We start from the raw sequence: 26128 nt of genomic DNA, 5'->3' as shown, positions 1-26128 counted from the left end.
GCACTTTTAGTAAATTACATAATTTTAGACGTGCTTTCTGATCCACTGAGGAAGTCTGGGGGGAAAGTGGAGCGCTGTATGTACTTTATTGCTGTTTTAACCAGAATAACTGCCCGTTTTTCACATTGTAATGTTTGTCTCTTTTTTTCTAATGGCTTGTACTGTATTTTTTATCTGTGTTTTTATGGCCGTTTCAGCCGAAATAAAGATTCTTGATGATGATGATGATTAATCAGTACAACAGCTCAGGCTAGGACAATCACTCCAATTAGACAAAATCAGAGAATTAAGTTGGAATACCTGTGATTAAGCAGACATTCACTTATCAGCCAACGGCTCCTAAAAAGAGTGGTGCGGCAGAATGAATGAATGACTTACATATCCCACCTATGTTAGGTACATTGCTTTATGGTCACTGGCCTTAACGATTGGGCGTACAGCTTGCTGAAAAAAGGTAACTCTCCACCATTAGACAGTGGAGAGATTTCAGTGTAAACGAATTAAGTTTTTCAGCCTCTGACATGCACAAGTTGAAAATAAGGTAAGTGTATGAATGAACATCTTGCCTGTCTGTCTGTATCTTTGTATCGAATTGGAGAGCATTGGGAAGCAAAGCTAGCTAAATAATAGTCAAACAAGAGTATATAAATTACAATTTTCCTGAATGTTTTATTTATGTGACATAGCATACCATCACTTCATCTATTAAATGCAGCAACGCTAACACAATTCCACTATAGGCCATTCTACAACCAACTCCTCTCTGTTCTTCGAAAAGGGCGCCCAAGATTCAGATGCAAATCGGAGTGCTTTGCGGCCTATTCAGGGGTATGAATCGCTATATAAATGTTAAAACACAATACAATATATCTGGAATTTTTACCACTGTGCTGAGGTTAACAATAGGGATAACATGACAGAAGTCTGAGTATTTTACTGCGAGCATCACACATTAATCGTGATGTGTGATAACACTCGTCTTTATATCAGGTTTTGCTGGTCTACATATTTTTCCACACTGCACTACAGTACAGTAGGATTGAACATATTGTACTACGTTTCGTCAGTGACTTGACATTATATTTATTGGTCTCGAGTCACCAGTAAATATAAATTGTTACAATGTTCCTCACTATATACCTGGTTAAGATTTGATGCTGTGACTTGGAAATGAGATCTCTGTAACTCAATGAAAAAAGCTCGAAAGGTTTACTAGATTGAGTTTTGAGGTTCCATGGCAGAGTCTTGAATTTCCATCAACTGCTGTGTGCATTATCACTGGGAAGAAAATTCCCATTGTATGAAAAACATTCCGGCTATAAACATATGTTGTTATATATATTTCATTCTTTGTTATTTAGCTTTCCTGATAATAACCCTACTTCTCAGAAGACTCATTCATATTTCTCTTACATTTTTGTTATTTTCTGAATAAATGTAATTGAAGAATAAATGAATGGGGCATTCTAACCGATAAAAAAAAAGTATTAAACCAATGCACAGAATCAAAGTAAAAGAATTAACGGATTATGACCAGCAAGCGGATCAAAATGTTAAATTCCATAGTAGGCATTTCCTCCATACATTCTACACATGGTATTGTAAGATTTTATTTTTTTTCATGAAAAACAGGGGAGGTGTGGGTTGTCAAACTGTAATATGGACAACAAGAAAAGAACAAGGCAAAAACACAATCAGAAAAACTTGCAATATCCTGTAGACCCAGAAAACCAAAAACTATTGGGCTAAAATTCATTGCAAGCAGTACACATTCCCCCTTTCTGTTATCTTTAGTTTTGAAAAATATTTTTTTACTACATTGAAAGGGTTACCCCTGAATATAAGCTGTCGTCATGTTTTTTGGACACCTGCTATTTTTTCACAGTTTTTATATGACTCTCTTGGCGCAGGCTAAGACACTATGACATCACTTCCTCTGTGCAGCATTCATTACAGTAATATGTAGTAGGCACTATAAATTGCCAAGACAGTTGATGCTGAAATGCACTTTCTACATATTTTCATGAACTGAGATGTTTTAATGACTGTTTACCTTTACTGGGTTTATTTAAGTTCGAGTTTGTTTTGAGTTGTTTTAACTTGTTTTAACCTGCCATACGTGTGCATTTTACCTGATGTCTGCACTCCATTTTCATTCACACTTGGTACTTGCTTGTTTACACCCTATTTGTTGCAATTTGTTTCTTGTGCCGATGTGGTCATTGCTGAGTTCGCTTTATTCCCCTGTTGGTGAAGGTGATCGCTCTAAGCATAGGCAGAGGCTTCCTTACATCATATAAGCCAAGCCGTTGTGCAGCTACTGGCTGTGTGCCAAATGCATCCCAGTCTGAGCCCAACCAGATCCCAGCTGGGCATAACACCCAGGATCTACTCTGTCCTGCCTTTTGCAGGAAAGTAGCATTTGTTACTCTAAGGCACCGCGTTCTCATTTGCATTTCTTTTCCTAGTCTATGACCTCCTGTCTCACTTCTGAACCTCTGACTGACTTCCATTCTATCCATTCCACGCGTTGCACAAACTCTCCTCTCAGCTTGGACAACAGCTCAACAGATTTGATGAGTCCCACTGCGATCTACTAAAACTACTACATCAATTACATGTTTTGCAAGCAACTCGTGGTCGAAATATTACGTTAGAGGCCACTAGTGGGATGGAGATCACCTACCATGTCTCTTTACAAGGTAAGCAGCTTCCCTCTTCTAATGTTCCTGTTGCTTAATTTTTACTATTAGAATTAATGAGATCTCGCAAAGTTTCTTTAAAAATAAATGATCCCTATTTATCATCCTCCTGGTTATCCAGGTCAGGTTCTTCAGATTTTCATAGACAATGTTTCCACTACTAATTTCCTTGTGATCAATTTCTTAATTCTAAGTGATTTCAATATTAAGATTGATAAAGTTATGTTATGTTGATTTGTATAGTGCACTAATCACCAGAGAGGTTATCGAGGAGCTTGGGCAAGATGTGTATGTGTGAGGCACCTGAGGTGCTTATATGAAGAACCAGGTCTTCAGTTTCTTGTGGAACTCAATAAGTGAGGCGGAGGCTCTGCGGTGTTGAGGGAGGTCGTTCCATGTCTTGGGTGCGAGAACCCTCTGATACAGATGTTTCCTATCTTAGCAGTGTCAACCTAAATTTCTTACAGCTTGTTTCTTTCTCCACTCTTAATAAACACAACACATGGGACCTTGTATTCTCCACTCCTCACTTGCTTTCTGATATTTGTTGTATCAGTCTTCCCAGGCATTACATTCACTGTGATAAATGTCTCACCTACTAAAAAGTCCCACATATTCTAAATGGCGTTTTAGGAGTCAGGCTTCGACGTATCCTCAACAACAAGCATGACAAATATGTTGCAAGTATCCAATTCCGGGCTAATGGAGGATGTGCAAAGAAGTGTTACCTACTTATTATGTTGCATCATCGATACCCTATATACTAATATTTCTCTTAAACTGTTCATCACCTGGGGAGCCACTCCTTCGACACCTTGGTACACACAGGCTCTGCAAGAAGCTAAACCTGATTGTTAAAACAAAATCAAATGAGTATGGCACTCCTCCTATACTGACTTTAACTAAGTTGGTGTAACTTGATTTGCACTGAAATAATGCAAACTATATCAGTTATACTCAGGGACATTATCAAAATTGCTCTTGACATTGAGGGCGAGAGGGTGAATTGCCACTGTACACAGAATGCTCCGCATTCTCCCTGCTTGAAAGTATCTTATTGTAGGAATTAACATGAAGTGTATTTGAACAAGCTTTTAAACCTCAATAAAATTTGTTTTAAAAAAAAATGGACATTATCAAAATTGCATCAAATTATCCATCAACTAAGCATGAAGTTTTTAAAATGTTTAATACACTTGTCACCCCTACTACTATCAGTTCAGTTATTTCTCCTTCCCAATATCTCTGCTCAGGCTGAGACTTTCAAGCTAGCTTTTAAGGGAACAAGTAGTTGTATTGATACCTTTTTCTCGCCTGTTAGCGACAGAGAGCTACTCATTAAAACCCTCTCCTTCTCATATGGTTCTCCTTTGGATCCTTGACCTGTATAACTATTGAAAAGGTTTGTGCACACAGTTACTCCTGTACTAACACATTTATGTTAATCTTCTCTAGCTGCTGGAATAGTACCTCTTGTATGAAAGAAGTCAATGATGGTCCTGCTCTTACATAAAACCCTCCTCCAACCCAAGGGGTTTAGCTAACGCTATTCTCCCTTTTCCAGTTAATTCTCAAATCACTGTCTGGACTTTTAAGAATCTAAAGCTACATTGATAACCACTACTCCATCCCATTTTCAGCGTGGAAACAGTCTTGGTTGTGACCACCAAAGAAATCAGAACGCATCTTGACGGCAGGGATGAGGTGCCTTGATTTTGCCCGATCTCTTAATGGCCTCTTGTGGAAATATGGATTTTTCTGGTCAGTTATGTCCCCTATCTTGGACCCCAACGGTTCTATGTGCATGTTACAAGTACATGTATGTTCCCTCCAGTTCCAGTTATGAAGACGCAAATACATGTGCGTCCACCGTTAACATGTCCTCTGTTGATCCGCCATGAATGGGCCGGATACTCCATTCCTAAGTACGAAAGGCCACCGCCTTTATATGGTTCACTTATGCCATTTTACAGTCCAGGCAAGTAGGCCCTGATTCTGTCATCAAACTCCTCTTGCTTTCTGCCTCTGAAAACTCCAGTCTGAGCCTGCATCTGTGACCATGAACTTTGTCTCATTCTCTGCGCGGCTCACGAAGCCTGACATCAGCCTATTCTCTGCCAAGAACTGTATTTCACCTTCGAATTATCTGCTTCACTCCTTAGCCGATGCATTCCTGTCTAGCAGCTTAAGTAAACATTCTTCCAGCTACTGAGCAAAGGCTCGGCTTCTCTGTCCTCATGCAAGTAATTCATAGCCCTGTTACCATGGAATATTCCTACCCCCTCGCATTCAGTGTAGACACTTAGACGCTTGTACACGCACGCACAGTCAGTATAGAATAGATTCTGTCCGAGAGTCCTTCTTTTGTGGATAACATAGTTCTTTAAACATAGGATGTTAGATATGATTTGGGATTAGGTTGACTTGACCCCCCAGACTTTTTGTCTCCACATGTAGAGCTAAATGTCAAGTCCCCTTCACCCCCTAGTTACACGTCAATTACACGTCATGCTGCTGCGCGCGCATCTATGCCAAGTATTATCTTATAGATCCACCTATATGTGACATCATAACCAATTATGTTCCTTTTTACTCCTTATTACACCCATTTTTGGTTACGCAGATAAATCGTCATTTTTCTTATCAATTGTTACGCCTACTGCATTCGCTTCATTGTAATGTATGTACTATAAAAGTTACTTCTTGTCAATAAAGTATGTACTTCACTTCCTGAACCTCCGTGGTGATGGAACTTGGAGCAACCGATTATAATCGATTATTGGAATAAAGCCCATTCCGAACCTCTAATACCACGGATTCTGCCTCTCATTTTACTGAGCTATTTTATTATGTTTCTGTATCAAATTAAGTCCAGGTAAAGGAATTTTATTTACCACATGAATGGCGCCCGAACAGGGACACTTTCTCATCTCACGCGCCGGCGGTGAGTTGCAGGCCCGGTCTCCTGCCACAGCTGGACGGACAATTACGCGTACCAGCAGGATTTCCTGTATCTCCCTCCGGTCAAGCGGGGGCGACTGAGACTGCGATCAACACCCAGACGAGGCGGTGAGAAGTGCGAAGTATCCCGACCAGAGCCTAGCTGAGAGAGCAAGATCCGAGGTATACCGAGACCCACCAGTTCGAAGTCAAGCCCAGTTTCCGACGAGTCGAGTCGAGTCCAGTCCGGTCCAAGTTCAAGTTACCGAGGCCTTCCGTTTCCGAAGCTACCCGGTGAGTACCATTACTGGGGAGGCATTTCTGACGTGCACATAGGTTGTGCCGGTCAAGACGGGTTTGGGTACACAAATCCGGTCTGCACTGTTTTAGCAGTGTATCTGTACTGTTTAGCAGTATATCACGTATTCCGAAGTATCTAGTTATTGTTAAGAATTATCTTGGTGATTAGTTATGCAGACGATCACCATTGTTGTTTATTTTAAAGGTTAAAAATGTGTTTAATGTTTAATGTGTTAAACGTCCTGCATATTGTGGTATGAATGGTTGTTCATTATTGTGCTTTTGTATTAAGTGTGTTCAAGATTAAGTAACGGATCAGTTGTCAATATGCCGCTCTTTTCGAAATTAAGACAGATCACTACTAGAAAAGGGGTTCTCGAAGAAGCCGTCCCTATTCCTCCTAGGGATACTCCAGGGCACTTCATGTATCACAAACATGGCTTAGACGCTATATTATTTCTTGATTTATGGGTAGACTACACCAAGGGATTACCAGAAAGTCAGAGGTGGCCCGCAGCGGGGACCTGGGATGCAGAGTGCATCATGAAAGTCGAGGAAGAGTTATGGAAAAGGAAAGTCAGACAGTCACAGAAAGACGCCGTTGAGTTATGGCGTAAAGAATCTCATAGACGCACAGAAAAGGCACTCCGACAGGAAGAAAAGAATAAAGAAAGTTCAAATAAAGTTCGAGAAAATCTATTAATTGAGGAAGGTATCCGAGTGAAATCAGAACAAGTAGATAGGCAAAAAAATGCCCTTATGAATGGTATGTATCCCCTTCTAGCCGAAGGATTACCTAAGGCTACTCCAGAGATACCGAAAGACTTGCCACCCCCATTATTCCCAATAAAGGTACATCCTAAGGGGCATCCTAGAACCGCAGAAGATGTTTTTCTTTCCTCATATTTAGATGACGCAGCTCCCGAGTATGCTAATTCCGCCCCACATAGACCGCATACCAGGGAGATCCAACGCCAAGATCCAGTACCCGTATCCCTACAGCAACAAATCGAGTCACAGGTTCCGGCAAGCACATCTGTTTCTGCATCCGTCCCTACAGCTGCTTCTATAGCTGTGTCCACACCTATAGTTGCTGTGTCACGTTCGACGAATCCTTTCACGCCCGATACCCCAGATGGGGCTACGGGAGGTGCTACCAATATTTTTTCTACGCCACCCAGAATAAATAAACTTACTTTTCAAGAGTCAGCACATTCACGTACACCCAAACTCATAAGTGCCCGTACGCTGAAGGAACTTCTTATAGATTGTAGATATGACCCTGTGCCCGGTAAAGAGGACGAAATGACCCTGGCATCATTGCGTATCAGACGAGCCGCAGTGTATTTAGGGAAGTTACCAGGAATGACTGCGCATCTAGATAAAATATATCATTTTGTCCAAACAGGGCGAGATCCAGAATGTATTAACAGAGCTATGGAATACCAGAAAGTAGAGATACAGGGGGAACTGTTACGTTTCCTCATAAACTGTGTGATCAGAAATCAAGACCGACCGGGGGTAGACCCGGAAGCAATGCAAATTCTTACAAGATGGAGCCAGAATATATCAGAAGGGAGACATGATAAGCAAAATTGTATAATAGCCATGTGCCGAAAGATCCGTAAAGAAATAGAACGCCTACACGAAGAAAGATTAGAGGCAGACGAGTTCGAACAAAGCGAGGAAGAAGGGTCAGGGCTGCCCGCGGGACAGTCGGACACCATAGCCTATGTAGGTAGAGGAAGATCTTGTAATAGAAATCAGACTAGATGTCATACTGACTCAATACGTCCGATATGTCCAGATAATAACAAGAATTTCCAAATACCTATAATTAATATAAGGTCTAACGAGCATTCGTTCCAAACCGCCGACAAACTACTCCGAGAACGAAGGGGTTATCATTTTCTCGATTCTATGGATGAACAAGATTTAGCGAGGGCAGCTGTCCATTGGGTGGACAGTCCCGGAAAATATAGTGATGATACAGTAGTACGCACATTTTTGAATCTCACCCCAGATGAACAGAGGTTAGCTGGGATTTATATGATTCAACAACTTATTATACTATATCGGAGTCAGCATTCGGACCCTGGTCCCTTACCTGACATATTGACTGAATTGCTTATGAATAAATGGAGAGGTGCAAGTACTAATTTAATTAAAGAAATTCTAGAATCAAGAAAGCAGTATATTCTTTTTGTATGCGCAGAGCATGTCTCATTGCCCGTCAAGGAAAGAACCACGTATCACATGGATAGACAGAATCCCTTGCGAGAAGTGCACCCAATAAAAGGCGAGGACAACGAGTTTAGGCGCGTATTTGTATATACGCCCATATCAAAAATAGAATTGTTACAAATGAAGAAAGTGGTACCCAGTCATGACAAAGATCCAGCGGGTTTTCACCGAGAAATTAAAGACATGTTACTCATGGGAGAGTATACCTATCCCGACATTATGACAATATTAAAGGTATTGATGCCTGCTGGTATTTATGAGAAACTCAAGGAAAAAGAGTGGGAGGTAGGAGACCAAAAGATAGAATGGTCAGTGTTAGAAGCGGAAGAAAAGGCCCGAACTGCAGGAGCAGGACTTGGGGATAAAACTAAAGCATTACCAGGTTTATTAGTACAGGTACTGCCACGTTTATTGACTACGAAAAAGGAAGATTGGGGTACAATTTCAGCCTGTAAACAGAAGCAAGATGAAGACACTAGTGGTTACTATGCCCGATTTGAAAAATGTTTTGGTATAAATAGTGGCATAAAAGCAAGTAGCGAATCATACCCACATCTGTTTGTGACAAAATTAGTGGAAAATGCCCTGCCCCCAGTAAAGAATAGAGTATTAAAATTCGAGAGTACCTGGCAAGGTAACACTCCATCACAAATGTTACAAATGTTACAGTACCATCACAATAGAATTAGAGAGGAACAAGAACATGAACACAGACGCATGAAAGACACGAAAATGAAAATGCTAGTTTCCCAGACAGTTCCAGCTGAAGGACATAAAAAGGGTATGACACATTCCGATTCAGCAGGACCTGTAAAAGGGACATGCAATTATTGTAAAAAGCCAGGTCATTACGTACACGACTGTCCAGTTTTAAAACATAATATCGCCATAGGTAAAACACAAGAAAGATCACGGCCACTCAGACAAGATCAGAATGAACAAGGAGCTCTGCAGCATGCCCAGGCCATGCCAGCCGCACAACAGCCAATACAGTTTGTGCCAGCTGCACCACCGTTGCCTGTTGCTGCCACACAGACAACAACACGACAAATGTATCAGACCGCCCAGTATGAATATCCTGAGTATCAGCGTTACGCATGAACTAGCCTAGAGAGGGAAATTGACTTACCCCTTATCGAGATTCCTGTAGATCAAGAAGGACCTTATGTACATAGTGAATTATTAGGCCAAGATAGAAAATTTTTACTCGATACAGGGGCAAGTCGAACAACTATAAAACGTAGTGAAGTTCCAGGGGCACCCCTCTCAGGCTCTCAGAATATTTCCCTTGGTTTTTCAGGAAAACCTATTGTTAATGAAGTATCACAGCCTCTTCCACTTACGATAGGACCTCTGACCCGAACTACAGATTTATTGCTTACAAAATCATGTCCAGAAAACTTGTTAGGAATAAAAACCCTGAAAGCTCTAGGAGCCATAATATGTTGTTCTCCGGAGGGTGTAAGGTTGTTTTTACGTGATTTTAAAGGTCACTATGTGTCTAGAGACATGGATCCCCGACTGCAGACTTTACCTACACATCTATGGGCACAAGGCCCTACTGATGTTGGTTGCATGAATATTACACCATATCGAGTCACATTAAAGGCAGGAGTGGTACTACCACGAATACGACAATACAAGTTACCACCAGATGCTGTAGTGGCTTTACTACAAATCATTGACGAGCTTATTGCCCAAGGAGTAGTTGTAGAAACAGACTCCAATGTATGTAATTCACCGATAATTCCGATTCTTAAACGAACAGATCCTAAGGCCCCGCCAGTATATCGATTGGTTATTGATCTGCGCGAGTTAAACAAATGCATTGTGCCACAATTTCCTGTGGTCCCAGATATCTCGTCATTACTGACAGCTATTGATTCCGAAGCGACATTCTTTACTGTAATCGATCTCAAGAATGCCTTTTTCAGCGTCCCAATAGATCCGGAAAGCCAATATTTGTTCGGATTTAGTTTAAATGGGCGCAGCTTTAAATTCTCACGCGCACCTCAAGGATTTACAGAAAGCCCCAGCATCTATAGCCAAGCACTAAAACGAGAACTTGACAGTATCCACATGCCAGTTAACATTGCCTTGCTTCAATATGTCGATGATCTGCTGATCACCGCGAGAAGCGAACCGGAATGTGAAAAAGCATCACTGACAGTTTTACAATTTCTAGCCGAAAAGGGGCACAAGGTGTCCCCTTCTAAGCTGCAATTCTGTGTCCAGCGAGTTGTTTATCTTGGACACTCGCTGTCCAAGGAGGGAAGGCAGCTTACACCCGACCGTATTCAGTTAATAGCTAACATGCCTATACCCAAGACACAAAAGGAAGTACGAGCTTTCATAGGTCTCACTTCATATTGTAGGCAGTGGATCCCTCAGTATGCATTTCTAGCAAAACCACTCATTCAGTTAACCACACAGGAGGCAGCCACATTGACTGTTCTCCCTTGGACTCAGGAACATACACAAGCTTTTGAAAGCCTAAAGAAAGCTTTATGTCAAGCACCTGTTTTAGCAACGCCATGTTACAGAAAACAGTTTACACTCTTTGTTACAGAACGCGAAGGTACTGCCTTGTCAGTACTCACACAGGAACAAGCAGGAGCACACAAACCATGTGCTTATTTTTCTAGTACATTAGATCCCGTAGCTCAGGCTTTGCCTGCATGCCTGAAATCAGTAGCAGCGACAGCTTTAGCAATCAGACAAAGCGATGCCATAGTGTTAGGACATCCATTGACAGTTCAAGTACCACACGCAGTAGAGGTTCTTGTAAATAGAACGCAAACACAACACTTGACTATAGCGCGACTTACAGGGTACGAACTTACATTGTTTCAGCCACATATAGAAATCAGACGCTGTAACACATTGAATCCTGCCACACTTTTGCCAGTAACCGGAACAGACCCACTAGCTCATGACTGTATTGAAGTTATTACAATAACGACAAAACCCAGACAAGACTTAACCGATGTCCCATTGTCAGATCCAGACCTGACATTGTATGTAGATGGTTCATGTATGAGAACAAGTACAGGAGAGTTAGTGGCCGCTTACGCAGTCACAACCGATACTGAAGTCATTGAAACTAATCGTATAAATACTTTGTCAGCTCAAGCCGCAGAGCTCATCGCTCTGACACAAGCCTGTATTCAAGCCACGAATAAAAAAGTCAACATATACACTGATTCACGTTATGCATTCGGAGTTGTACATGACTTCGGCGTGCTGTGGCGAGAGAGAGGTTATTTAACTTCCCACGGTGCCCACATTCAGCACGGACCCCTCATTCATGCCTTATTAGATGCAATACATCTACCCACTGCAATATCAATTATGAAATGTAAGGCTCATACGAAGGTTACTGATATCATTTCCCAAGGCAATGATCTAGCCGACAGAACAGCTAAACAGACTGCTCAAACTCAAACCCCCGACATGATAAAGACAATAGTCCCGACACCGACACATTGTATGACAGTTAAAGATCCTACTCTTGACGTAATTGACATACAGACACATGCTACACCAGACGAAATAAAGAAATGGACTGAATTAGGAGGGATTCAAACGGACCAAGGATGGATGATGAAGGAAAAGTCTGTATGGTTCCTTCCTGATTCAATGGTCCAAGTTATAATTAACACTATACATAGTCCAGCACATCTAGGAGAAAAAGCTATGCTAGACAGCATTCAACACATTTGGTTCAATAAACATTTACGAGCAGCAGCCAAACAAAAGGTCCGTACCTGTATGATCTGTTGTCAGTTTAACCCAGGAAAAAGCGTTCCCGTAGAACAGGGTGGATTTCATCCTCCTAATCACCCTTTTGAAGCCCTCCAGATGGACTATATCCAGATGGAACGATGTCGAGGATTCAAATATGTTCTTGTAGTTGTCTGCGCTCTGTCCCGTTGGACAGAGGCATACCCGGTTTCAGATTACACTGCCCCGACTACTGCCAAACAGTTGGTTCGAGAATTCTTCCCACGATACGGTTTACCACGTGTTGTTCACTCAGATAACGGCCAGCCGTTCTCATCCGAATTAATGAAACACGTTTCACTTCTGTTAGGATATCAGTGGAAATTCCACTGTGTCCGACACCCCGAGGCAGCAGGTCTCGTAGAAAGACATAACCAGATACTGAAAATCAGATTGTCCAAAATATGCAGAGAGAAAGGTGTCGACTGGGTAGTAGCGTTACCCGTTGCACTCTTTTACATGAGAATGGTAGCACACTCTCGAACAGGACTATCCCCGTATGAGGTGATCTTCGGCAGACCACCAAATATGTGGGGGACGCCTATACCACGCAAAATAACTGATGTTGACTGTAATATGCTGACAGATTACTTGGCTTCCTTGATGTCTGCACTACAATCTTGTCGTTCACAGGTAGCTGCAGCCTTTCCCGACAACACTGAGGTGAAACCCCATGACGTAGTTCCGGGTGATCTCGTATTTGTGAGAAATTTCGACCGAAAGACTCAGCTGGAGCCCAGGTGGAAGACACCCAAGTTGGTTCTGCTCACTACAAGGACAGCCGTGAAGATCGAGGGCCGCAAGGGCTGGATTCATTCAAGTCATATCAAGAAATTTCATGGACTATCCTCGGATATAGACATTGTGCCATGCGCTCCCTCACAGACTGATTCAAAACTTCCTTTTGTTGAACAGAATAACTCTGAACACTACAAACTAAAGCTTAGGCCCAACAAGTCGAGCAATTTGATTGTTTAAGTCCTCTCCAAGGTGAAGCGGTTGAATTGTCTCTGACATGTATCCCTTGGACCTGAGTAGAGAAAATACCCGGAAAATGTTGAAACGACAGGCGTATTGTAAATCACTGCGTAGCCACTGCATAGTGACATTATTAATTTTGTTTTTCTTGAGTCTTTTAATAATTACTGCAAGTATATTGTTGCACATATATTACCCTATTTCTAGACATATTTATAATGTTACTGCTGAACATTCTTTTAGTGACTTACCTCCGCATGAATTGTCTTATAGACTTGCGCTGCGCAATAACACTTTCATTAGTATGTTACATCATTCCCATCAGACTAGTAATGCTACCAATTGTTGGGTGTGTGGCCGGCTCCCTCCCTATCAGAATTATGAAGGAGTCCTGCCATTCTTTCCACACCCATTTACACATAATGGCTCCTGTGGAGCATGGTTTAGTTTAATTAATTCCATAGACTCAGACACAGCAGTTTACCAAGATCATTGGGTATGGGGAAACCTGAACCTAGTTTTACTCAAGGTCTGCTACCCTGACAAGGAGGGTCGCCCCAAAAGAACAGGAACTGATCTAGAAAATGAAGTATATGGATTAGGTAATTTTACACCTAATCTCATGATTCTAAATGTCGTATCCGAAGTTGAACTAGTCTTACCCACCATGTCAGTATTCCCAGCGAAGGGTGAATTGTGTGTAAGAAAGGTTGGTTCCATACATATGGGCCATAGTAAATGCACTACTATAGTAGAATTCAGTGATCAAGGCAAATCTTCATTTAGAGCTTATCGCCACTCCTACTTTATATGTGGTCAGACTGCATATATGCGTCTACCTCTAGATTGGGATGGTACCTGCTACATTGCATTCCTTTTGCCACCTGTTTTCCTAGCTCCTCCTGATTATCATAGAAATACTCATTTAGTACACAACAGAGAGCGGAGAGATCTCCCCATTGTCGATTACACTGAGACGGCATGGGACAAGTATGTAGATTTTAATAAAGGCATCTTTCCCTATATAGGTACTGTTACTAATAGTAAGCTGATACGTAGATTAACTAGAACCCTTGAAGCAGTAGTGAATGAGACTATTTCCGCCTTAGGCAATTTAACGGAAGAGCAGTCTGCTATGCGGATTGTTGTGCTTCAAAATCGTCTTGTCCTTGACGTCATCCTGGCTGATAGGGGCGGAGCTTGTAGGGTCATCGGATCAAGCTGCTGCGTATTCATACCAGAAAATTCGCCATCTGTATATAAAGCCATCACTCGCCTTCATAAGATTGTAAACCAGATACACCAGAACCCAGGCACTTGGACTTGGTCCAGTTGGTTTTGGAATGTGATATCAGCCTGGGGATGGAGAGTTTTATCCTTCCTAGGTATTGGCCTTCTCGTACTATTCAGTTGCTGTCTATGTCTACAATGTGGACCAGCGATCTGTGGTCTGTGTGCCACATCGTGTATTCCACCACCAAGATTTCATTCGTCACGGAAGAAGAAAGAAGAACAAATGATGCTATATGAACAGATCAATGGATTGATGAAGATTGATATCTCTTAACGGGCAAGTAGGGGACAAGGAGGGAATGTGGAAATATGGATTTTTCTGGTCAGTTATGTCCCCTATCTTGGACCCCAACGGTTCTATGTGCATGTTACAAGTACATGTATGTTCCCTCCAGTTCCAGTTATGAAGACGCAAATACATGTGCGTCCACCGTTAACATGTCCTCTGTTGATCCGCCATGAATGGGCCGGATACTCCATTCCTAAGTACGAAAGGCCACCGCCTTTATATGGTTCACTTATGCCATTTTACAGTCCAGGCAAGTAGGCCCTGATTCTGTCATCAAACTCCTCTTGCTTTCTGCCTCTGAAAACTCCAGTCTGAGCCTGCATCTGTGACCATGAACTTTGTCTCATTCTCTGCGCGGCTCACGAAGCCTGACATCAGCCTATTCTCTGCCAAGAACTGTATTTCACCTTCGAATTATCTGCTTCACTCCTTAGCCGATGCATTCCTGTCTAGCAGCTTAAGTAAACATTCTTCCAGCTACTGAGCAAAGGCTCGGCTTCTCTGTCCTCATGCAAGTAATTCATAGCCCTGTTACCATGGAATATTCCTACCCCCTCGCATTCAGTGTAGACACTTAGACGCTTGTACACGCACGCACAGTCAGTATAGAATAGATTCTGTCCGAGAGTCCTTCTTTTGTGGATAACATAGTTCTTTAAACATAGGATGTTAGATATGATTTGGGATTAGGTTGACTTGACCCCCCAGACTTTTTGTCTCCACATGTAGAGCTAAATGTCAAGTCCCCTTCACCCCCTAGTTACACGTCAATTACACGTCATGCTGCTGCGCGCGCATCTATGCCAAGTATTATCTTATAGATCCACCTATATGTGACATCATAACCAATTATGTTCCTTTTTACTCCTTATTACACCCATTTTTGGTTACGCAGATAAATCGTCATTTTTCTTATCAATTGTTACGCCTACTGCATTCGCTTCATTGTAATGTATGTACTATAAAAGTTACTTCTTGTCAATAAAGTATGTACTTCACTTCCTGAACCTCCGTGGTGATGGAACTTGGAGCAACCGATTATAATCGATTATTGGAATAAAGCCCATTCCGAACCTCTAATACCACGGATTCTGCCTCTCATTTTACTGAGCTATTTTATTATGTTTCTGTATCAAATTAAGTCCAGGTAAAGGAATTTTATTTACCACACTCTAACACAGTCAAGCCGAAAGTCCAACTCATTAGACTGCAGGGGGTGGGATTGGAGGGTTTAGACTTGGTGGACTAATCTGCCATCCTTAAGGAGCAAGCTCAGCCTATCTCACTATTTCACTTTTAGTTCATTTTTGAATTCATTGGGTAAGGTCTACTTCAGGGCTCTGCTTTGAGCCCTACTTTATTCAGGCTTAATCTCGCTCCATTGCCTGCTCTCATTCTTTGGAATGAGCTTTGTCTCTTTTGCGGATGATACACACCTTTTTCTGCATCTTGATGGGAATCAAGCCACATTTCAAACTAAGTGCAGAGGCTGCTTATGCTGAGCTTCCCAATGGTTGTATGTCAACTCCTTTCATTTTCACTCCTTCAAACAGAATTGTTGATACTTGGCCACTCTTCTTCTTCCTGCGGTCACGATTGGTGGCCTTCATAACTAGGACCCTCTCCTCTATCAAACTGTTCTGTACACAACCTAAGCATCTTCTTTGAGTCTCTGTTGACTTTGGAAGAACATTTTCAAAACTTGCTTTGACCTGCTTTTTTTCTTTTGAGGATTTTTAGGAAAATTCTACCCTTTCTCCCTTCTACCTTTCACAATACTGAAACCTATTCGGTGTCTCACCTTATTCTGGTATTGAGTAAATGTACCCCTACCTCTTTCCGCTGCCAATCTTTTCACTGGATACCATTGCTGCAAAAAAGCAGTGTGTTCAAACCTTTATGGTTCTGTAATGATGGCATTCACCAGCTTGGTCTTCCTTCTATTCAGGCCCTATTTTCTCAATAATGTCCTTTATGTACTCTGTGCTTGACTTCTGGTCACATTTTGATATGTGAAGCAAAGAGGCAGATCTTGTGCCTACTTAAAAAGTTAAGACCTGAAATGCTTTGCCCTGGCCCTGCACCCCACTGTCAATCCTATACTGAGGAAACTGTCAAAACATATGTATTCTCATCAACATAAATTATTGATTTTCATGAGGTCACTGCTAGGACACCCATTTCTCTTATAAGAATGTACTTTATAAACATTGAAATCAATCAATCAAGCACCAAATCCATATGCTGAAACATTTCTGGGCAAAAATTCGGATAAACCGAAACATAAGACTCAAAGTCCCCTAGACAGGTGAGTCACAATACCTGCAGTAAAATCGGCTCCAAAATATAGACGGTAAGTAGATGTTGACTAAGAATAGTAAATATATACTTCCCTGTGTATGTTTACCTTGATGATATAGTAGTAGTCAATATTCCTGCAGATCAATATCTATGTAGTTGATATTGTAACATACAACCCCTTGCTATTTTTTATAGGTCCAACAAATGAATTCACAATTCTACACTCTACAGATAAGACCACATATCCCTTGTCGTGCAAATATTCCTTACCGAGCAACTGCACTGGACACACTGATTTGTCTGCCGAGAAGGGAAGAGTTCATGAGAACTAAACATCTCACCCTGCTGGTAGACTGTCCCATTGTACAGGCATGGCTTCATCGGAGCTCGGAGGCCAGAGGGAGTGTGTGGCTCTACAGGGTGAAAAGAAAGACATACATGTACTTAGATTCAGCTTTTATCTTGGAGCTCACCATTGCCACGGATACAGGTGACAGATGGATTCAAGACCATCCATCAGTGCTATATTCATTTCACCCTTGTAAGTTCTTTTTCATCCCTGCTTGCTCACTTTGGCAACATGTGCCTGCCTTTCTCCTTCTCCTATTTTTTTCTTTCTCTCTTTTTTCGGGTTAAAGTCTGACAATGAAAAATAAAGCTGGTCCTTAAAACTGATTGCTGGTCCCCACCACCTGCAACCACCAGCAAAAATTAAGCACTGCTCTGCAGTGACATTTACCTTTTTTGTAATAAATATTTTTAATCATGCAAATTTTGTGTTGCCCCGACAACCAATGTTGTTTGAAACGTAGATGACCTTTGCTTTGGGTACCCACATACAAAGCTAGACTTACGTTGGACACATTTGTGATGGCTCAAACACGTATTGATGCACTCCCTGTTTGGCTTCCCTGTCAAGTTGTGTTGAAAACATAACTTGATTCTTCTCTCTGCAAGCAATGCCTATAAAGAACCCAGAATGAAAGTCATGTTTGAGCTGCGATGTGGAGAAGAGATATATGAAAATTTGGATCTGAGGGACCATGCTAGGGAACACCAATTGTTTATGGGAAAGGATTTTTTGAACCCAAGTAATGGAAAAAATACCCACCAATTTTGCTTTCAGACTACAAGGGTAAGAGCCCAGCAGATTAGAGCAATGCCACAGAGCTCCTCACCATAAGAATGGTGTCAATAGTTGTACAAAGTGAGTAAGACAGTTGTTTGAGCAGCAACCTCTTTCTCTAGAACCTGTAGTGGTCACATGCACATTACCACAGCTGGGATTCTCAAGACGTAGCAATACTTCTCCTGGCCAGCCCCAGTGCTCATTTCTCCTCTTTGTTCCTGGAAAGTGGCCCAGCACGGAGGCTAACTTCATATCCCAACCAATTCGCCCATTAAGTCTGAAATTTTGTCAGTTCAGTGTTGACAAAATACCAGTATCTCACTGGAGTCCCACACTGTTTGCATGTAGCGGACTCTCTCACTGGTGCGTCTAGGTCACCACTTACAGATGCTTGGAGACATTCCTTGAAGAGTGGCTGGAGTTAGATAGGCCACATTCCTTAAAAGATATTCAGCTAATGAATCCTTCTACTTTTGATAACTGTTTACCATCCTTGTCAATGTCCCTGATGCCTCTAAAAACATTTTCTTTTTCGGTCCAATTAAAGCAGGTCCCAGCTGTCAGTAACTGCATGCACTAGTAGTCCGTACTACAGGGATTGGCCAGCTCTCCTACCAAAGCCCTCCCTTATGATGGCTCCACAGATATCCATGAGCTGGAGCTAAGCTTGGTGTTTCTTGAGCATACAGATCCACCAGTACTTGCTGTAGCCTATGGGCATAATAGGGTGGAGAGAGTCGTCTTCTTCCAATGAGATTAATACCCGATGCCCTAAAAGCCAACTCAACGCTGACTGGCACAGCACCGATTAGCTGATGCTACCCAGAACGTACCAAAAGCTCCATTACCCCTTCTCTGTAGGGCCAGTCAGAAGTGAGGTGTAATTCCAGAGAGTGTTGGAAAAGGTATTTTCATCTGAACCGGGGAAAGACCAAAAATACAGAACCACCATGTGAATCAAGTGCAATATTGTCAATTCCAACAGTAATCCCTCATTTCTGAGGGGGTTCCTCAGGGACAGCGTTACAATACTGCGGTTTAACTAACTTCTCAAATTGCAGATGCTTTTTTATAAGTAATTTTGAAAGCAAAAACAGGAATGTGGCTTTCCCAACATCCTTGTAATGGTGTCCTACAGGTGTTTAGAAGGTTTCTGTCCCTGTGCCGCACTGGTCACATCTAGTAGCTAAGATCTCCATAACCCGTCACCGGTAGAGAGGTGGACACTCCCTGCCCACTCCCCGCCCTGACTATCAGTACGAGTAAGTGAGTAGATGTGGAAGGCATTTCAACAACACCAGTGTAGGAACACTAAAACCTAGCCACAGGATTTGGGTTTATAGAAGGCCTTCTGTGCCCAAGACAGGGCCAGCAGGACAGACCGGGCCTCACATAACATAATCATTCCAAGAGCTGTCCCTAAAGAGGCCAAAGCAAGACCAGCCTTCAACCATGACCATGGTCATTTAGAAAGGATACTTGGTAAAAAGAAACATCCTGTGTCAGTGGATTCTACCCCAGCTTAGACTTGCAGGCACAGATGAAAGGGGACGATTCTTTATAAGCTTTGCTCTTTCATGACCCGCTTTCTCTATTTTGCAAAGGTTACAAGATAGTTATTTTGCAAAAATCATTTTTTTGGATGGAGAACAGCAGGTATGACCACACGTTAATTACTACAGTAGCGTGTATTCCAGGGGCGGCTCCTTTGCTAAGGCGGAGAAGTGTCACCCCACTGTTCTTTAAGCAGGAAACATAAAATGATACTGGTGGCACAGGTGGAGGAGTGGTCTCCACACTCCAAGTGTGCATGACTGTTTGGCTGGCCATCTCGGGCTGGCCAAACAGTCATGCGCACTTTGCATGTTCCTCAACAAGCTGCATTACACAGCCTAGTGGGTAACATGCCCAGGCCCCTAGTCCCCATATAAGCACCGATCCACGGTTCTCAGACCAATCACAACGCTGCATTGTCGCATTGTGATTGGCTATGGGAAGCCTGGGTGCTTCCTGGTTCTGGGACTTGCCGGAGGAGAGATGTGGCCGGTGGAAAAGGTAAGTTTTTTTGTTTTCTCCCCCCGCCTCTCTACCCTCATTCCCTGCCAGCCGCTACTGGCGTATACAAGATAGAAAATGCTTTCTCATTGGCCTTTCCTTGTTTGCCATTATTAAATAATGTAAGAGAAGCACGAGTTTCTAGGGCTGGACTCGGTAACCAGAAGCAGCCCTGGCAAAAATGTTCAAACCATCTCTGCTCTCTTTGTCTCCTCTTGCAATCTCTCTCTTTCCATTCATCCGTTCTCTCTCTTTCCCCTTCTTACCTCTCTTTCTTCTCCCTCTCTCAACATGTCCCTCTGCCATCCCCCTTCTTCTCTCCCTCCCTCCGTCTCTTTCTCTCTATCTTGAAGTCTCCCTTGGCTACTGAAATTAACCTCTGGAAGCTGGGGAAAGTGACAGAGGCTCCAAGAGAGGCCTGGTCTTTAAACTCTCAACTTCATGGGCTCCAGCCCACGGGGAAATGCCAATTGGAATAAGAGGCGAATATATGACGTTACAACGCAAAACAATTACTACGCAAGCTTTTACAACTTGGTTTTTACATCGCAACTACCATTACATTGCATGTTTTTACAACTCATGCCATTACAACGCATTTTTAAAAACTACTATTACAACACATTCCAATACATCGCATACCATTACAACGCATACCATTACAATGCTTAATATTTTTAGTGCAACAGTTGGGTAAGTGTTGGATAGTGTAGGGGTATAAATTACTATTTCCACTCAAGTGAGTGCAACAGTAGGTGAAGTGTTGGATAGTGTAGGGGTTAAAATTACTAGTCCCACTCCAGTGAGTACAACAGTAGGGTAAGTGTTGGATAGTGTAGGGGTAAATCTCCATTACTTACCTTATAATGCATTGTAGTGGCATGCATTGTAATGGTGTGCGTTGTAATGGCATGCCTTGTAGTGACATGCATTGTAATTACTGCGTTGTAATGGCATTTGATGTAAAGGCAGTTGTGTTGTAACAGCTGCGTTGTAAAAGCAATGCGATGTAATGACTGTGTTGTAAAGGATGTTTCCTATAAGAGGCCTGTCTGGCCTTGCATGTTGCACATGATTTAAATATTTCTGAAATATCATTTGGTATGGTATTATTTTAAAAGTACGCAGATGCCTGGCTGGGCCTCAGGCATCTCAAATTAAAAAAAGACGCCTGCACCTCCTTATCGGCGCCATGCAGGGCACTGAAAAAGCAGCCTCAAGGGCATGTTGAGAGTTCCCGCCAAATGTCTACCATTCAGACAGGAATTACGGGGTCCAGTGCCAAGGAAGAGATGAACAGACCAACCCATTTAAAGTTTGATTATTTTATGTCTGCTTCGGAGGCAAGAGAATACTTGATGCACATTGCAAAGGACTGTCAGTGCCAGCTTTTAATTCCCGTGTACATGGGCTGGCAGACCCTCGGTTCCGCAATAGCAGGGGCAGTCGCAGAATAAACGCCCACTTCGAAAGATTACAGCCCGGCTTTAATCAGAGGTTCGAGTCTCCATTTAAGGAACAGAAGGACGAGGACCCAGACCTGCGCCCAGAAAGAAACCCAGAAATCCAGGGGAGGGAGAGGGAATATTGCCATCCACGTCAGCAATGCCGGGATGCTGTATAAACAGGGATGTCATTTCAAGAGGACTGTAAGACTTCTAACTCCCAAGGCACAAAGAGATTCTATCTTCTGGGAACAAACTATTCAGGTACCACCAGGTGCCACCAACCCTCTTAGGGCCATATGTACAAACACATTTCCCCATAGACTCAGAATGGGTAAACCCCTTTAATTCATCTGGCCCCAAGTCTTCCAAACCATTGGCTTTTGCAGTAGTGAAAAGCTAGTCCTGGGAGACCTGGAAGAGGTAACGCAGACTGTCATTGGTTAATGCAGGATGCTTTTTTACTAATGAGAATAATAAAATAATGTATTTTATATTGTGGTTGCTACTTCAGTTGTAGCACTGTAAATAATGTGTTACTGCTGCCGAACTCACTTATTCGCAACGTATCAACCTCATAGGGTGAGCAGGTAGCTAGTAACATAGCTCAGTGGACTAATGCATCTATCTAGAACTCTATTGGTAGTGTGAAGGGTGCAGATTCAAATACTGGCAGGTCGACCTAGCCTTTCACCCTTCTATGGCGGATAAAAGTAGAACCATGGAGTTGTGTAATAATCCACATCAGTATCAGTACTTAAGAGACCTAACAAGTGGCATAGTGTGTTACATAATGGTATTCATTAATAAGGCTGAGAGGGCAACCTTCCCATGTAGTCATGGTGCCACGCTGCACCCACAATCGTGCATGAAAGGTGTCAAGTGCTTGTTAGGGAATATCCCAGTTAGAAGGAAAAAGTCAGGCACAAAAAAACTCATTTGCAATAACCGGGAACGTCGATTGAAGAATTTAAAATGAAGATGGCAAGCAAGACACTAAACCACTCAGAAGAGTGTACAGAAGGTCCAGCAAAAGAGATCCAGATATTCAAGGCAGAAATCTGGACCGTGAAAGTAGAATGGAAGAGAAATTAAAAATAGGGCTTTGAATGCATTGTGACACCTTGATAACAAATACTAGGTATTTTATATATGGTTCCAACAGGAAATGGAGTCAGAGGATATCAACATGAATCCATCTTGTATTGGATAAGATTAGCCCATTATACTAGCTAGGATGGCAGACATCTTGAAGTTGGAAGTTTAAAAAAATTGGCCACAGCCTTTTTCCACAGAACCAGAAAAAGAACAAATGGAGAATAATAGGTAAGGTTACTTAATGTTTTACTATTTAATCCATACTCCAGCTACTCCTGTTTTTGCTATATCTGCTGCACCTTCTCTGCCCCCCATGCTGCTGAAGACATTGTCAGGAAAACCCAGGCACCATAGTGGTTCTGAGGAATGCCAATGTAGGGCTGCAGCAGTTCAAAAGTCGTGGCATTTTTCAAATAATGCAAGAGCAGTACACATTGCACATGGTTTAATTTGTTCAGAAATATAATTCGTATAGTGGTATTTAAAAGATATGCTTATGCCGGTGTAAGGTAGTCTTCCCAAGCGTTTTTCCTCCCTCCTCCACTTTTGCTGATCTCCTTTTTGCTGACCTTAGGACTCTGCCCACTTTACCACTGCTAACCAGTGCTAAAGTGCATGTGCTACCTGTTTAAACATTGGTAACATTGGTAAGTTTAAGTTTTACATGTCCTGGTAGTGAAAAACTCTTAAATTCGTTTTTCACTACTGCAAGGCCTACTTCTCCCATAGGATAACATTGGAGATACCTATTACACATAATACGCTGTAATTCCAAACGCGAATAGGTGACCTGCTCACGTTTGGTGTCTTTGGAATTGTAATGGAAAATCCTAACTTGTGGTGAAGTCGGATTTTAAGATACAACTTTGAAAATGCCACTATTAGAACGTTGGCATTTTCCTGCCTTTGCCATTAAGTACCTTCAGCCTGTTTCTGGGTCAAAAGACTGGACGTAGTTGACAGTTGGACTTTGTGTATTCCTCCTAGAAAACTACACACAATGGAAAGCTTAGGTGTGCCTGGATGGGCCATCACTGGCAGGATGGAAGGGAGGAGCTGGACGAAGCCCCACTTACACTTGAATATGCTGTATACTACTTCCACACAAAGGGCTGCATAGCATACCCCCTACAGCTACTCTGGAGCCAGGACCAGGAAGACAGGGCGCCTGTGCACTTCAAAGACATGCCTCTATTAGCTTCTCTCCACTTCAAAGGCACAATTGAGTATAAAGGTTGAACCTCAGACACCAACTCTTCACACTTCTGGACCCTTGGATACTCTGCCAGGAAGATGACTGCTGTGCTGCTGAGAGGAATGCCACTCTGCTTGACTGCTGCCTTGCTGTGCTAACTTGCTGCTTGCTGCCTACTTGCCTGGGTGAGAAGGACTGGACCTGCATCTCCTGAATCCAGAACCTCAGACTGACTCCAAGGGCTGGTTGACTGGTCTCCTGATATGAAGCTTCACGAACACAAAAGGTTTCCAACACCCTTGCACCTGCACCAGGTCTCTACCATTTGTGAGTCTACACTGCCAAGTGGCGCCACCTCAGTTCTGGACCTTGGTAGGTGGGACCAAGGTGCGTTGCCACCAACTGTGGACCCTCGCGGAACCAATGCATCTCCTCTCCTGTGCAACCTCGAGTAGAACCGTTGCATCGACACTGCTACGTGGATCAGATCCGTCGCAAAGACCTGCATTGCAGCCCCTTCGGAACCGCTGCTGCCTGATGCATCCTGGGCGCAGGATCTCACATCCCTCTGTAGACCCTCGCGGAACTGACGCATCTCGTCTGCTGTGCAACCTCGAGTAAAACCGCCGTATCGCCACTGCAGCGTGGAACAGACCTGTCGCAAAGACCAGCATCGCAGCCCCTATGGAACCGCCACTGCATGATGCATCCTCGGCGCAGGCTCTCACATCCCTAACCGACGGCAGCCTCTACGATGATGACGAACTCCGCATCGTAGCTCCTCTGAACCGACGCATCGCCCCAGTTGCGCAATACATCCTCAGTGCTGGCCTTCACATCACAAGCCGCCATCGACTGGATCCTCGACGATGACACAGGACCTCACATCGCAGCCCCACTGCATTTTGTAACCAACGCATTGGTTCGGCTGCGTGACGCATTTTCGACGCGTATAATGGCAACACTCCGCAAACTAGGATTTAAGGTACTTTGTTCAGCAGGTCTAACTGGATACAGGGCCGGACGGGGATCGCAAACAAGCCTGGGGGTGAGGGGATTGGTGTTAACATTGCTGCTGCGCCGATTTAGCAGCACTGCAAAACCGGCCCCCAGTAACAAAAATGGCCCCCACCAGTCCAAAACCGCCCCCAACCGGGAAATGCCCGGTGCCCACTATGGCTGGTTTGGCCGTGACTGGGTCCCTGAACCTGGCCTCCGTTTCATTACAGTTAGCTATTACCTTGTGACTTTGTCTCAGTCCGGTGTGACCTGATAGCCACAGTTCGGTGTTATTTTTACTAAGACCTTTAAGATTGCATATCAATGGTTCTAGTGATTGGATTGTAGTCGTTTTGGTCTAGTTTTGTTTATTAAAAATAACACTATCTTTTTAACTTGGTGTGAGATCCTTTATGTGTGGTGTTTTTCAATGTATTACTGTTTAAAGTGTTGGATTTTAGTCGTTTTGGTCTAGTTTTGTTTATTAAAATAACATTATCTTTTTAACTTGGTGTGGGATCCTTTATGTGTGGTGTTTTTCAATGTATTACTGTTTAAAGTGTTGGATTTTAGTCGTTTTGGTCTAGTTTTGTTTATTAAAAATAACATTATCTTTTTAACTTGGTGTGGGATCCTATATTTGTGGTGTTTTTCACTTTATTACTGTTTGAAGTGTTGCACAAATACTATACTGATTTCCTCTAGTTTAAGCCTGACTACTCTGTGCCAAGCTACGAGAGCGTTGAGCATGGGATAATTGAGGGTTGGCTTGTGCCTCACCCTGACATGGACTGTGGTTGCTGCTTGACCATGGCTCACACCCCAGTCAATCAGCAACACAATTTCTTACACCTGACAGGACCTCAGATCTCTGAAATTGAAAAAGACGCCTGTGCCTCCTTCTGGGCTTGGGAGCAGAGTGTCTGACACTGCTCAAGCATGTTGAAGGTTCCTGCCAAATGTCTACCATTCGCGCAAGAATGACAGGGTCTCGTGCCAAGGAAAGGAATTTCAGGGCAGCCCATTTAATGTTTGATTACTCTATGTCTGCTTTGGAGGCAAATAATACTTAATGCACAGCATAAGGGATTGTCACAAAAAAGTTTTTATTACTGTTTGTATGGCCTGGCAGACCCTGAATACCTCAACAGCAGGGGCAGCCGCAGCTACAGATTGCAGCCCAGCTTTAATCAGAGGTTCATGCCTCCAAGTAAAGAACAGGGGGGAAAGGGCCCACAGCGGTGGCCACAAAGAACCAGAGAAATCCGGTGGAGTGAGAGTAAAATATTGCCATCATCCGTATCTACTATGCCAAGATGCCGTATAAACTAGTGGGTTGGTTGATTTTGTGAAAGGCATGGCATTTTCTGAGGAATG

The 26128-nt window shown here is 42.9% G+C and overlaps 1 protein-coding gene across 1 annotated transcript in view; it reads right to left on the bottom strand.

The window, feature by feature from the left end:
• The window catches only part of CHRDL2 (chordin like 2), a 672596-nt gene that overhangs the window by 320672 nt on the left and 325796 nt on the right, over positions 1–26128 (bottom strand). Inside the window, exon 4 of the mRNA XM_085623361.1 lies at positions 17101–17243. Within this exon, the coding sequence (XP_085479487.1) occupies positions 17101–17243 (143 nt within the window). The remainder of the gene's footprint in view (positions 1–17100; positions 17244–26128) is intronic.

The sequence above is a fragment of the Triturus cristatus genome, chromosome 8 (assembly GCF_964204655.1).
Source record: "Triturus cristatus chromosome 8, aTriCri1.1, whole genome shotgun sequence".
Classification (NCBI taxonomy): domain Eukaryota; kingdom Metazoa; phylum Chordata; class Amphibia; order Caudata; family Salamandridae; genus Triturus; species Triturus cristatus.
Note: the sequence above shows the minus strand (reverse complement) of the source record. Positions and strands in the feature narration are given on the sequence as shown.